Consider the following 12535-nt stretch of genomic DNA (forward strand, 5'->3'; position numbering starts at 1 on the left):
TTTGGAAACACAAATATTTTTCTTGAATAGTGCTTTTTTATCCACAGGCAGGTTTGCCATTTGCAAATGTTTCTCTCTCTGTTTAAGCTCAAGAAAACCTTGTTGGATTTTAATGGAAATACTGACATTTTTGAAATGAAAATGTGTTTTTGAGGGACACGTACCCTGAAATAACTGTTCAAATCAGATTTATTTTCTGCATACTTCGTATGCTCATTGGAATAAGATTACCAGGCATGCGGTTTTGGATAATGTATATGCTGCTTTTACTGAATTGCTCGGACGACAGTAAATTAAATTAACTAATACTTTTTTAAAAGGACAAAACTCCGTTGACCTGATGGTTTTGTTTCGTCCCCAGATTCTGCATTCATCCCGATTTCAGCTGTCCTGCAAAATAAAACCAACAGCATGCCACAGTGCGCGTCTAGGTCTGCCATTTCATCACCCTTGCGGCGGGGAAGGCTTTGCGATCGGGCCCCGACGCCTCCTCCTACGGACGGGCGCGGATGCGCAGCTAGGCCTCCTCTCCCACCCCTCGCCTACCTACTCGCGGTGTGCGCATTTCCCTTGGCGTCCAGCCCGGCGCTCCGGTTTTCGCCTCTCCCCTCGCGCAGCAGCGAGGCCCAAGGGGTCACGTAGCTAGCGGCAGCAGCGGGCCTTGCGGCACCGCGAGGGTTTTTGCGGGCACCGGCTTCCTCGGGCCGGGCCCGCTGCCGCCGGACGCGTCGTCGGCTAGCCACGGCGCCCGCAGGGAGGCGCCCCGTCGTGCCGTGCCGCGAACCGCGCGCGCTCGGGGGCGCCAGAGGCGCCTGCCGCAGGAGCGCCGCTCCCGGGCCGCGTCAGCGCAGCCCTCCGACCCCGGCGAGCGCGGCGCGCGCCGGGGGCCCCTGGGCAGCTCCCCGGGCCGGCGCGCGCCTCGCGAGACCGCCCGAGCTCCGAGCGGCGGGCGAGGCGCCGCCGCTCCGCCGCGCGAGCCCCGGCCTCTCGGCGCAGCGGGGCTTCCTTCTGGGCCGCCGCGCGGCCGCGGGCTCCCGGCCCGCAGGGGGCCCGCGCCTCCCACGACGCTCTCCGGCGGGGCCGCCGCGGCCGCTGCCCCTCGACGGCGAGCCCGGACAAAAGCCGCGGAGGCGGGCTGCTTCCCCCGCCGTCCCCGCCCCTCTCGCGGATCCCCGGATGAAGCGGCGACCCCCGATAGGCGGCGGCAGGCGGGGCCTAACAGCGGCGACGCACAAAATGGCGGACGAGGAGCCTTCGCCGCGCTCCTTTCTCGCGCTTGCATAACGCGACCTTCCTTCTCCCCGCCCCCTCGGCGCTGTCTCCGGCTGGCGCGCGGCGCCGCCGAGCCTGCGCTCTCCTGCCCCTGTGAGTGACACGCCCGCCAGCGAGTCGTGCGGCGGGGCGGTCTGCAGCGGGCCAGTCGCGGCGCGATGGGCGGGGAACGCGGGTCGCGTCGAGGGGGGAAAAGACGTTTTTAGGCCGTCTTCCTCGCGCGCGCGCAGTTCTCGGGCGGGGGCGGGGCGGCTGCCGGCTTCGCCCTCCCGCGCTCGCGCCCCTGAGGAGGAGGAGGCGGGCGGAGGCGGCGCTCCCGCCATTTTCCCGGCCGCTTCCCTCGCCGCCGCCGCGGCCCCGGGCGATGGCGCCGCTGCTGGGCCGCAAGCCCTTCCCGCTGGCCAAGCCGCTGCCGCCGCCAACGCCGCCGGCCGAGGGGGAGCCGGAGCCGGAGCCGGAGCCGCGCTTCGTCATCGCCCACACGCAGGAGGCCTTCCGAAGCAGCGAGTATCCCGCAGGCCGCGCCGACGGGCCGCCATGTTTACCCCGGAGGGCGCCGGGGGGTTCGCGTGTCTCGCCTCCCCCTCTCCTTTCTTCTGGGGTGATGCGGAGAAGGAGCAAGGCCGGAGGGGCCTCCCCCGCCTTCCCTCTTCGCCCTTTGTTCTTTTCTCCCCCTCGGGCATCTCTTTCGCCTCTTACGCGACACGGCTCCCCAACCCGGTGGACTACAGTTCCCATCGTCCCCTGCCCGCGTGGGCCAACGGCCCCCCCATCCGGCGCCCTCCACGTGGGTTAGCCTGCAATTCCCATTATCCCTAGCTGCGTGGCCGGCAGCCTGCCCCCATCTGGTGCCCCCCAAGCTGGTTGGACCACAACTCCTATCATCCCCCAGCCATACAGCCCAGCCTACCCCATCTGGAGGACACCGAGTTGGGGGCAGCTGCCCTGGGCCTCCTTTCCAGACCATCTCCAAGCACCCCGCGGGGGGCGGGGGCTGAGGCCCTGAGTCCAGGGGTAAGCGACCTGGTGCTCTCCAGGTGTTTTGGGTTGCAACTCCCATAAACCCCAGACAGTATGGCCAAGGGTAACATGGGAACTGTAGTCCAGGCATCTGGCAGGCACCAGTTTGCCTACCACTACAGGACTGCACTTGCATTTGGATTAGCTGTGATATTTATTTTGATCTATTTATTTTATTATTATTAAACATTTATCTTGCCTTTTTTCCTCTTGCAAGGAACCCAAGGCAGTGAACATTATCCTTCTCTCCTTTTTTATCCTCACAACAACCCTGTGAGGTAGCTTAGGCTGAGGCTCAGGGACTGCCCCAAAGTCACCCAGCTACCTTCATGGATGAGGGGGGGACTTGAACCTGGATCTCCCGAGTCCTGGTCTAACATTTGAACCATGACACCACACTGGCTCTCTAGTTAGGAGTGGAACCTCCATGTTCAGGAGCACTGTATCTCTGAATACCAAAACCAGGGGAGGGTTTTCATCTTCACCCCCTTCCTGTGTGCTTCCTAGAATCATAGACTGGTAGGGTTAGAAGGGGCCTACAAGACCATCGAGTCCAACCCCCTTCTCAATGCAGGAATCCAGGTCAAGTCCTGTGGGGAATCTGGCCGGCTGCTACTGGATGCTGGGCTAGGTGGGCCTTGGGTCTGATCAAACCAGATGATTGTAAATCTATTAATGGTCCTTTTTTTAGCAAGGGTAGCTAAGAGTGGGGCCTTCTGGTACTGAGGCAGCTTACTGCATGAGTTCTGCATGCTGAGGACAGACAGAAGTGTGTGGGGGGGGTTAACCCCGTCATGCTCTGTTTGAGACCTTTCCATGAGAAAGAAGAAAGAGATGCTGTTGAGCAGCCTTCCCCAACTGGCTGCCTTCCAGGTATGTTGGACTTCAACTCCCATCATTCCAAGCAAGCATGGTGAATGATGGGAGTTGCAATCTGATGCATCTATAGGGCACCCAGCTGGGGAAGTCTGCTGTTGGAGATGGACCCACCTCGGTCTAATCAAGCCAAGGTCTAGCTGTGTTCTTACTGGTGGGTATTGCTAACATGCCCTGCTTGTGAACCTCCTGCAGAATTCTCCCCCTGCCCTCCAATACTGGCATTCAGGGTCACCCAGTGAAGATGATTGGCAGGAAGTTCAAGAAAGATGACTTGTCCTGTATTATGGCCTTTGGCAACTTGGGTGGTGGTGAATTCCATGCATAAATTAACTTGCCACCAGAAGCGTTGTTGATAGTGCCGCTAGCTTAGAAAGCTTTAAAAATTAGAACAGTTCTATTGACTTGTTATTTATTGTAAATAAAATAAAATTTACTGTTGGAGGTAGGAAGCAGGGTTTGGTGAGTGTTTGCTCTAGTGCCAAGGTGCTCTTAATGCCAAAGTCTTTATTTTCTTGATTCTTGGACCCTGTTGGTGCTTTAAGCAATGCTGGGTTGGGGGTGGCAGAAGTTATCGTGGCAAGTACCATTGTCTGTCGTGTGCCACCCCTTGCACTGTTGGTGCATCCTTTCCTTATTGCTTTCCTTTTTCCTGAGTCCTGCCAGGAAAAGCTTGGCCAGTAGTGATGCTCTGTTGTGATTCTCATCCACTGTTGATGCTTTACCTCGCCCGCCCCCGATGCGTGGCTATGCTGGCTGGGGATGATGGGAGTTTTAGTCCAACACATCCAGAGGGCAATAGGTTGGGGACAGCTGCTTTGCCTGATGGATAATACTAAGTTGAATAGAGATTATGCCTGAAGTGATGTTGCCCAGACTGTTTAAAGAGCTGTTGATGGCTGAGCAGGAATTCCAACCAGGTTTCTGCCCCAAACCACCTTGTATCATCTTGTGTAGAATAACAGTCAATATCTGGGAAATTATCACCATAATACTCTTTGTTGCTCTAGATCTTCTGTAGTCATGTGCTGCAGTTCTCTTGATGCTTATCATATTTTGTAATAAAAATGGAGATGGGCCTTTGTCCAAGGCCAGCCAGCGAGCTTCATGGCCAAACAGGGAGCTGAACTTGAATTTGCCACATCTAAATCTCCCTTGAGTGTATTGTTAGACGACTTATGGTGGATACCCATTTCAAGTCTCGGGCTGCCCTTTGTGAGGGGCTACAGGTGGGTTGTGTCAAGTTTGTGTGAATGAGTTTGTGTGGGCATCTGAAAAAACAAAATAGCTTCTCTGTGTAGGCCTATGCAATTAAATTTAGTCTTGGCAGAAGGAAAAGCTTTGTGTTTCCCTTTCACCCTAGTTTCTTTGTCTTGCACTCAAGAGAGCCCCCTCCCCTCCCCAGTTGTCTTCTGTGTGAACAGCCTTGGCTGTTCTCTTGTCACCAGGTGTTTGGGGACCCAGAGTTCTTGGAAGGTCTTGATGGATAATCTATATGAGGAGGTTTATGAGGTGGAAAGTGACTTCTTAGGGGTAGAATTCACTGTTTTTTATATTTGCAATCTGTTTTACATCACATGGCCAGAAGCTGTCCTGTGAAACTAGAGCTCTCAGGCTTAGAGCTGCCTGGATAAGGAAGAGGCTTGTCCACAGTAAATTTGCAGAGGGGAGACAGCTGCGTCAGTCTTGTGGCTTGTTTAAATCTATTAAGCCCCCAGTGGTCCACAGCCCACTTCCTCTGGAGCTGCTCCTCTGGGTCCAGGATTGCAGCTTGCATAATCCATTCACTCCAGTTTAGTTCTGCTGGAATCCTGTTGACTGTCTGCAGCCTCTGCCTTTTTATTGTCTTCAAAATGATTACCATGCGGGGGTAGCACAGTGAAGTCAAGCGTTCCTGACATAGAAGTGTGGACACTTTTGCTATAGAAGTCAATTATAGGCCAGGCTGCATGGAATGGAGTAGCCCCTCCCCCACAATGTTTGTGTTAAGGAAGTTCAACTGTCTGATAATGCAGAGGGTGACTGAGTAATGCATAATATCCTTCTGCAGATGGGTAGATTGGGCATCGGTTTGGGGAGAGCGTATCTTTAGCGTGTGTTCGGCACAAGTAGCCTCCATGAGCCTGCAGTAAGAGACTGCTTGTTTTGATTCAAATTCTTTCTTTGGGTCTGTTGTTGGGAAGGCTCCTTGTGATGGAACCATGCATGTGCTGAATATCTGCGAAGTGAGGTGATTGGGTTGAGGGACAGAGGAAGAGGACATGATTGGCAGCAGAATCTCAAAAGTGGTGCTGTAGCTGTCGGCTGGGAGGAGGGCACACATGTGATGTTGGGAATAAATCAGCCTTCCCCAACCTGGAACCTTCCAGATGTTCTGGACTACAATTCCCAGGATTCCTAGCCATTAACCATGCTGGCTAGGACTTATGGGAGTTGAAGTCCAAAACACATAGAAGGCACCAGCTTGGTGCCATAAATAGTTTTTTGATGTTCTTCTGTAGCAGTCAACAGAGGTTGTGGAGGTATATGGGAATAGGAAGTTTGAGAAGTCTATTCTGTTCACTGAGTTAGGCTTCGTTTAGTGGGGTTCCATGCTCCTAAATGTATTAAGGATGTATGCCAGCCTTCCTCAACCTGGCGCCCCCCAGATGTGTTGGACTACAACTCCCATCATTCCCAACCAGCATGTTGGGAGTGATGGGAGTTGTAGTCCAACACATGTGGGGGTGCCAGGTTGCGGTAGGCTGAGGTGTGCAGTCAGGGATGTGTTTGCCTTAGAATTCTGCACAAGTGCAGTAAAAATAGATTGGCAATTTGGCACTGGCTATGGAATTCAGTTCCTATGAACCTGTCTTTTACCAAAAAGGCAAATATCTGGTCATTAAGGTTGCAAGTACAGCCTTGAAAGTATGTGAGCAATGCCTGAGGAAATATTTGAAGCTGGAGAAGGGGCCTAGTAAAAACGTACAGAGGGTGGAGCTGCTTTGTCCTTCCATGATGAGGAGAAATCAAATAAATGTATGCAAATTTGGCCTGAGCTGTAGAATGCAGCCTCCCTTGCGTGTGGAGCGCACCCTGCTTTGGCTTCAGTTAGCTGTCAGGAAGTTGGAATTGGGGGGAACGTGCCCAGTGCCCAGGGTAGTGTTTGGGCTACCCTGGGTTCTTCCTCCTCCTTATTGCCACCAAGTTAGTCAGCTTTGCCACCTGACATTAAGCCTTTGAGTGTTCCAAAAGTGATTAAAGATGGCTGCCAATGGCCAGCCCAGATGGAAAGATATGACAGAAAAGTGGTCTGGCTCTATTGGAAACCAGGATTGCTTGTGTCTGCCAGGCGCCTCTGCTGTGGTCGTTTGGGACTGGAGGGCTTGGCTGTGAAGTCTGACTAAGGGAAACTTCCTCTGGTTTGCAATTGGATTGCATGGCACTGCTGCTTGTGGAAGTTGTGGATTGCTGTGGGCTAACCAAAACACATTTCCACAATGGCTCAAGGCAGCTTAAGACAGCAACTTAACTATAATAAAAGCATTCCGATTGAAAAAACAAAATATTCAGAACCGCAATAAATCCTAATACACATGGCATTGGAGTCTAGATCCCTTACCCTGGACTGTTTTTTTTTATCGGATGGTAGTGGCTTGCCATTACCCTATAGGTTACGTAGCCACATGGCACAAAACGGCAATCCTGTTCCCTAGGGAAAGTAGCTTGGTGTGGCTTTTATTTATTTTTTTACGAAGTAGCTTGGTGTGGTTTTCTTCACTACCCTGCCCTTGGCTGTTCATTTCCAGTTCAACCCAGGGCATGTAGGGCTAGCTAGAACTTCAGTGCAGCCTTTCCCCACTTGAAAGCAAAGAGTCTGTGTGTCCATTGTTATGTAATTGTTAGGAGAGATTCTTTATGGAGAATGGCCGGAAGTCTAGAAATGCAGATTCTGGGACTTCTTTGTGCTCTAGAAATCAAGGGTGATTCTGTTCCCCTGGTTCATCCTTTCCTGCAATGTGACATGCTTATACAAGTCTTCTCCAGTACATGGTACTAAATCTTTGCCCTTTGTTGGCCTATCTGAGTGCCTCTTGCTTTTGCCCTGTGGCTCTATAATTTAGAGCACTCATCATGGGCTGACTTTCTGTGGCATGTGATTATAACTGCGTTTGCTGTTATGTTTGTGTCATCCTTTTGCTGTCCCCACACTTCCCTTTCTCTCATCGAGCTCCACTTTTGCTACTTTATAAGTGTTATCAGATAAGATGTCCTTGAAAGTTCCTGCTGTAGTAGATGTGTTGCCACAGAATAGAGGTTAACTAGCTCACACCTTGAACAAGGAGCGTGGCTGAATAAGGGGCCACAGAAAACAATTTGTTTCATGAGACTGAAAACTGATTCTGCAGCATTCAGATGTTGTGCTTTGAGCAGCTTCTTTGTGTAGCAACTCATGATGGAGATATTTGTTTAAGGAAATTGACTGAAGAAGTTCAGGTTGTGTTGGGATTATGCCTTTTTATCTGCTAAGCACACAACTGTACAAAGTGCAGTTCTTGATAATGACTTAACTGGCGCTTGGTGGAAATTTTGAGGCCGTGGGGAAAAAACAGTGTTTTAGGGGGAAATTGGAAATTTTCAAAAAATTGACAAATGAGCAATACTTATTTTTTTAGCGCTCTTTACAGATCTAAACTTTGTTGCATTAAGACAGCCTTCCCCAACCTGGTGCCCTCCAGATATTTTGAACTTCAGCTCTTATCAGCTTCAGGCAGCGTGACCAATGGTCAGGAATGCTGGGCACTGTAGTCCAAAACATCTGGAGGGTTGGGGAGTGCTGTTTTAGGAATATAACATAGCCTTTCTGTCCCTAAAGGTATTTTATGTATGAATTAATTTGCTCATAAAGTTATCATTATATTTTAAAACTTTTAAAACTAAATTCAGTTAATAAATGTGTAATTATTGTCTGAATAGATTAGAACTGCATTAAATGACTGCTACAGCATCAGAAACACAGGACTGTGTAGAACAAAACCCAAACTGTCAAGAATGCACATTTCCTGTCAGGAATGCACAATGGTGACTCTCCTCACATGCTGGGAAACGGAGTATTGGTATCTATCAGTACAATATACTTTAGATCAGTAATTTTAATAAGGAATGAAAGAAATAATGATGCTGGAAATCTTACAGAGTGGATTAAAAAAAATTCCCCCATGGCTTCATTATTTCCAAACATCTTATATCTCTAGTCTTTCTGTAAAAGTGTTCTTATTACATAGTCTTTAGAAATCATTTTTGGGGGAGCAAATGTTGGGTAACAATATATAAATACTTTGTCCTAAATTCTAAAAGAAAATCTTTCATAATCCAAAGCTGTTCAATTCTTCCAATTTTCAGAAAAAAACAAAAATTGTCCTGAATTTTTGTCCTGAATTTCCTCCAGTTTTTTCCCAGGCCTTCACATCTCTAGTGGAGATACAATAATATTTCTAACAGATAAACATCCATCCCAAAACTTCTCTCTGTGCCTTCTCAGTTCAGCAATTGTCATATCTTGAATGGGAGTTTCTATTTTATTCGTGTGCGTGTGTGTGTGTGTACTCATGTTTTGGATTGGTGTTCCCTCCTCCCTCTCCCTCCCATGTGCTGAGATTCCCTCATTTTGGTGGTGATCCTAGTTAGTTGTGATGTCTGTATTGGACAAGCTATGGCTACTCAAATCCCAGTTTGTTTCCAAACTAGAATTGAAAACACTTCAAAACACGGCTTACAGTTCTGATATGAAGGCAAAGCATGGTTGGCAGTGGCCATCATTTGCCCAATTTGGACGTTGTGGCAAACTGTGATTACTGCAGTGTAAGAAGGGAAGGAGAGAATTGGAGCCAAAGGCAGGGCCCCAACACCTGTATCGTGTGGTTTGGCAGTGATGGCTGACCTGGGGCAATGTGTTTAGCAGGTGTATATGTAACAAATAAAAAAACATAATAAGAACCATTGTAAATAACCATAGGGTCAGTAATTAAATCAGTCCATACAACTTTGGCTGCATTCACACATAACTGACAAGCCAGGAATCCTGGCTTAATAAGCCCCAGTGTGAATGAGCTACATGCTGGTGCACAAGGTGTTCACTCCCCCCTTTGTACAAGCACGTAAACAAGCCAAGAAGGGGAGAGCTTTGTATAGCATCCAGACCCAGGACTCTGGTTACAAACAAGTTGTGAGCAAGGTTGCCTTCAAACAAGTCATAAACAAAGCAAACCCTGACTTAAAGCAGGTTTAAGATCCTGGCTTGTTTGGGCACGCTTAATTATAATCCCGGTTTTGGACATCACATGCTTTCCCCTTCCTGGTTTGCTCACTCATGTGAAGGGTGGAGCAAAATAGTGGAGAATGAGCTGCATGCATCAGCACACAGCTTGTTCATATCATGGTTTATTAAGCCAGGATTCCTGGCTTATTGTTACACATGAATATGTATAAAACAATACGAATAAACTAATTTAATCCAACAGTTCAAAACTAAACATAATATGTTTTCCTGAGCTGTTGCTCCTTCAGAGAGTATGAAGCACGATTAGAGAAATACAGTCAGCGAATATGGACCTGCAAGAGTACCGGAAGCAGTCAGCTGACACACAAAGAAGCCTGGGAGGAAGAGCAGGAAGTTGCTGAGCTGTAAGTAGCAGAATCTAAAGCATCTATTTTTAGAGGCCATGGCAGAAGCCATGCAGGGTGGTGACATGTTTGGCAAGGAGCTTGCTTTGCAGTTAAAATCCTAGGAATGAGTCTCATTTGAGTCAATCTTCAAAAGAAAAGTGAGCCCCTTTCTTCAACTGCCTTGAACAAGGCTATCTAAAGGTCTGCATTTCCCTTCTAATGCCTTTGCTAGAACTTGGTAGGAGTCGAGGCTACACACACAGCTGTATTTCAGCTTTGGTCCTGTGTGTGTGTGATTTTTCTCATTATTGATGTTTGTAAATGTGCAACTTCCGGCTTACCTAGTTTAGTCTATTCTTACCTGTTGTAAGGACTCACGGTGGCTAGCAGTCCAATGAAAATCATACAGTTCAACGCAAGTACAGATATATGGCACAGAGACACAGTAAAAGCAGTGCTGGTTATAACCCATTTGAAGCAGTTCCAAAGCCTTTCCGAAAGAACCTGTTTTGAGCTAGATGTTTATGCTGGAAAACTATTACCAGCACATTTTTCCTGTAGCTAGCCATTTGTACGTTTCTTCGAGGTAGATATTCTCCTTCTATGCATGCCAAGCTCCCAAAGGGGCCAGCATCTTCTGGCCTAGTTTTCTCTCACAGCAGATGAAGTGGTGCATCTGTGCATGTCAGACTCCAGATGGGGCTCATGTGACAGGAATGCTTCCCCACATAGAAAACCAGCATATCAAGGAGGACGCCCAGCTGGAACCCTTTCCTTTGCAGAGGGAATTGTGAATCCCCAAACTGCAGTCAGGGTGATGTTGTTGAGAAGGTTTACCTCCTCATCTGCTGCTTAGGAGAACTAGGCCATGGACTTCCATGTTGTCCTCAACATATCCATTGATGGAATGCCTGTGAATCTTACAGCTCATGTTTGTAATTGCATAACAGTCTGGGAAGAGGGATGCAGGCTTGGTTGATTCTCTTGATCAGTGCAGTATTTTTTAGGGCTTCCCCTCTCTATAAGACTAGAGAATTGCTAGTAGCTTCACTAAACTTTCCCCTCTTTTTGTCTAAAGCACACCATTGTTGATATTGCCATTATCAATTGACAAGTAGTGATAGGGGATTTTGTGATTTGCTTCCTGTATCTGGATGCTTTTATCTGGCACGTGGCTTCCATTGTTGGATGCTGGTCCTATAATAGTTGCCATTTAAATAGGTTGTGCTATAAGTGCTATCTCTCTCTCTTGATCTTCTCAGCCTGAAAGAAGAATTCCCGGTCTGGTATGAGAAACTTGTCCTGGAAATGGTGCACCACAACACAATCTCCTTAGAAAAGCTGGTAGACACTTCCTGGCTGGAGATCATGACCAAGTTTGCTGTGGGAGAAGAGTGTGACTTTGAGGTAAGGCCCTCAGGTTTAATTTATTGGGACATCTGGGGCTGCTTTTTTCTCCAGGTCTACTTATTTTGGTATGTATTTAGCTTCCTGAAACAGTTTGTGGAACTACTGGTGCCATGTCAGAAAGACGGGAGTGCACCCCCTGCCCTACCAGTGTATTCGATCTTTGGATTGATCCACAGGCCCATTTCTTGGGGGATGACTGTATGTAAATCACCATGGGGCTCAGTGGCACAGGAGTTCATGATGTGTAGCCTTCAGATATCTGGGGGAATGACAAAACACAAAGGTGAGAGAAATGGCCTTTGAGGGTGCTTATAAAAGCCTTTAGCTGGTTTTAATTAGGGGTGGCTGGTATTTTCTAATTGGTTTAGTGCTGCTTCTTAAATGTCTGTCTGTATTGTGTTTTTAATATGGCTTTATACTTTGTATTACCTTTCAATTTTGTAAGCAACCCCAAACTTTAATTTGGTGGAGTAAAAATCTTAATACATTTTAAAAGGGGGTTGCCCCATCTTTTAAATAGTGAGTTTTCCTATCATCTTGCATTTCTGACCACTTGCAAGGTTGTGTGTAGAAACTCTTGCCTCGTTACAGATGACCAGCTTCCTGCCCAGCTTGATTGCATGAATCGCACTGTGTTGCCATTTTGTAAGTGGTTACCTGAATCCAGTAATGGGTTCACATTCGGTTCCCTGCTGCCCAGTTCGAAGTTGCTCATCTCTTCCATTCAGGTTGGGAAAGAGAAAGTGCTACGAGTAAAGGTAGTGAAAATACATCCTCTGGAGAAGGCAACGGAAGAGGAGGCAGCTGAGAAGAAAGCCGACGGAGCCTGTGATTCCCCATCCAGTGACAAAGAGAATTCCAGTCAGGTCGTCCAGGACAACCCAAAGGAGCTGGCACTGAAGGAAGAAGACAGTAGAAGAGAGAGTCTGAGTGAGTTTCAAGCCTGAGGGGTGCCGGTCAAATCTCTCTTTCAAGGAGCAAGCGCTGAAATTGCATATGTGGTCTGGAAGTGGCTGCTAACAACTTCAGGCCTCACTCCCATTTTGGGCTCAGTTTGACATCGGCCATGTACAAGGCTATTTACAAGGCTGACCATTTACTCCCAAAAATGAACTTGCTGCCACTGGGTCGTGTCGCATACTGCCAAAAAATCTTTTGGTCATGAGAGGGGTGGTGCTGTTGCTCCTTGCCAGGTGTTGCTAAACTGCTTTTGAGAAAATCCCCTGGGCTTCAGAGGGCAAGTTCTGGAGGTGTGCTGGTGATGCCCAGCTTGCTCTGTTTGGGGTAATCTGAGGCCTGCAGTGTCTGTTGT

General features: G+C 48.6%; 2 protein-coding genes across 3 annotated transcripts in view; one reads left to right on the forward strand and one right to left on the reverse strand.

Annotated features, from left to right (window-relative positions):
- Positions 1-242: 242 nt before the first annotated feature.
- On the reverse strand, positions 243-1357 carry LOC146335099 (uncharacterized). The gene is made up of 2 exons (XM_084823393.1): positions 547-1357; positions 243-390 (listed from the first exon to the last, which is right to left on the reverse strand). Exon 1 carries the CDS (start codon positions 1280-1282, stop codon positions 635-637), a length of 648 nt encoding a protein of 215 aa, XP_084679519.1. The 5' UTR covers positions 1283-1357; the 3' UTR covers positions 243-390; positions 547-634.
- A 202-nt stretch (positions 1358-1559) lies between these two features.
- The window catches only part of BAZ1B (bromodomain adjacent to zinc finger domain 1B), a 34144-nt gene continuing 23168 nt past the window's right edge, over positions 1560-12535 (forward strand). For both annotated transcript variants that reach the window (XM_084823388.1, XM_084823389.1), the window contains exons 1-4: positions 1560-1779; positions 9715-9831; positions 11076-11220; positions 11952-12153. In XM_084823388.1, coding sequence (XP_084679514.1) covers positions 1637-1779; positions 9715-9831; positions 11076-11220; positions 11952-12153 — 607 coding nt within the window. In that variant the 5' untranslated portion in view covers positions 1560-1636. The remainder of the gene's footprint in view (positions 1780-9714; positions 9832-11075; positions 11221-11951; positions 12154-12535) is intronic.

The sequence above is a fragment of the Heloderma suspectum genome, chromosome 16 (genome assembly GCF_057233095.1).
Source record: "Heloderma suspectum isolate Gila_16-S chromosome 16, 16-S_ref, whole genome shotgun sequence".
Taxonomy (NCBI): domain Eukaryota; kingdom Metazoa; phylum Chordata; class Lepidosauria; order Squamata; family Helodermatidae; genus Heloderma; species Heloderma suspectum.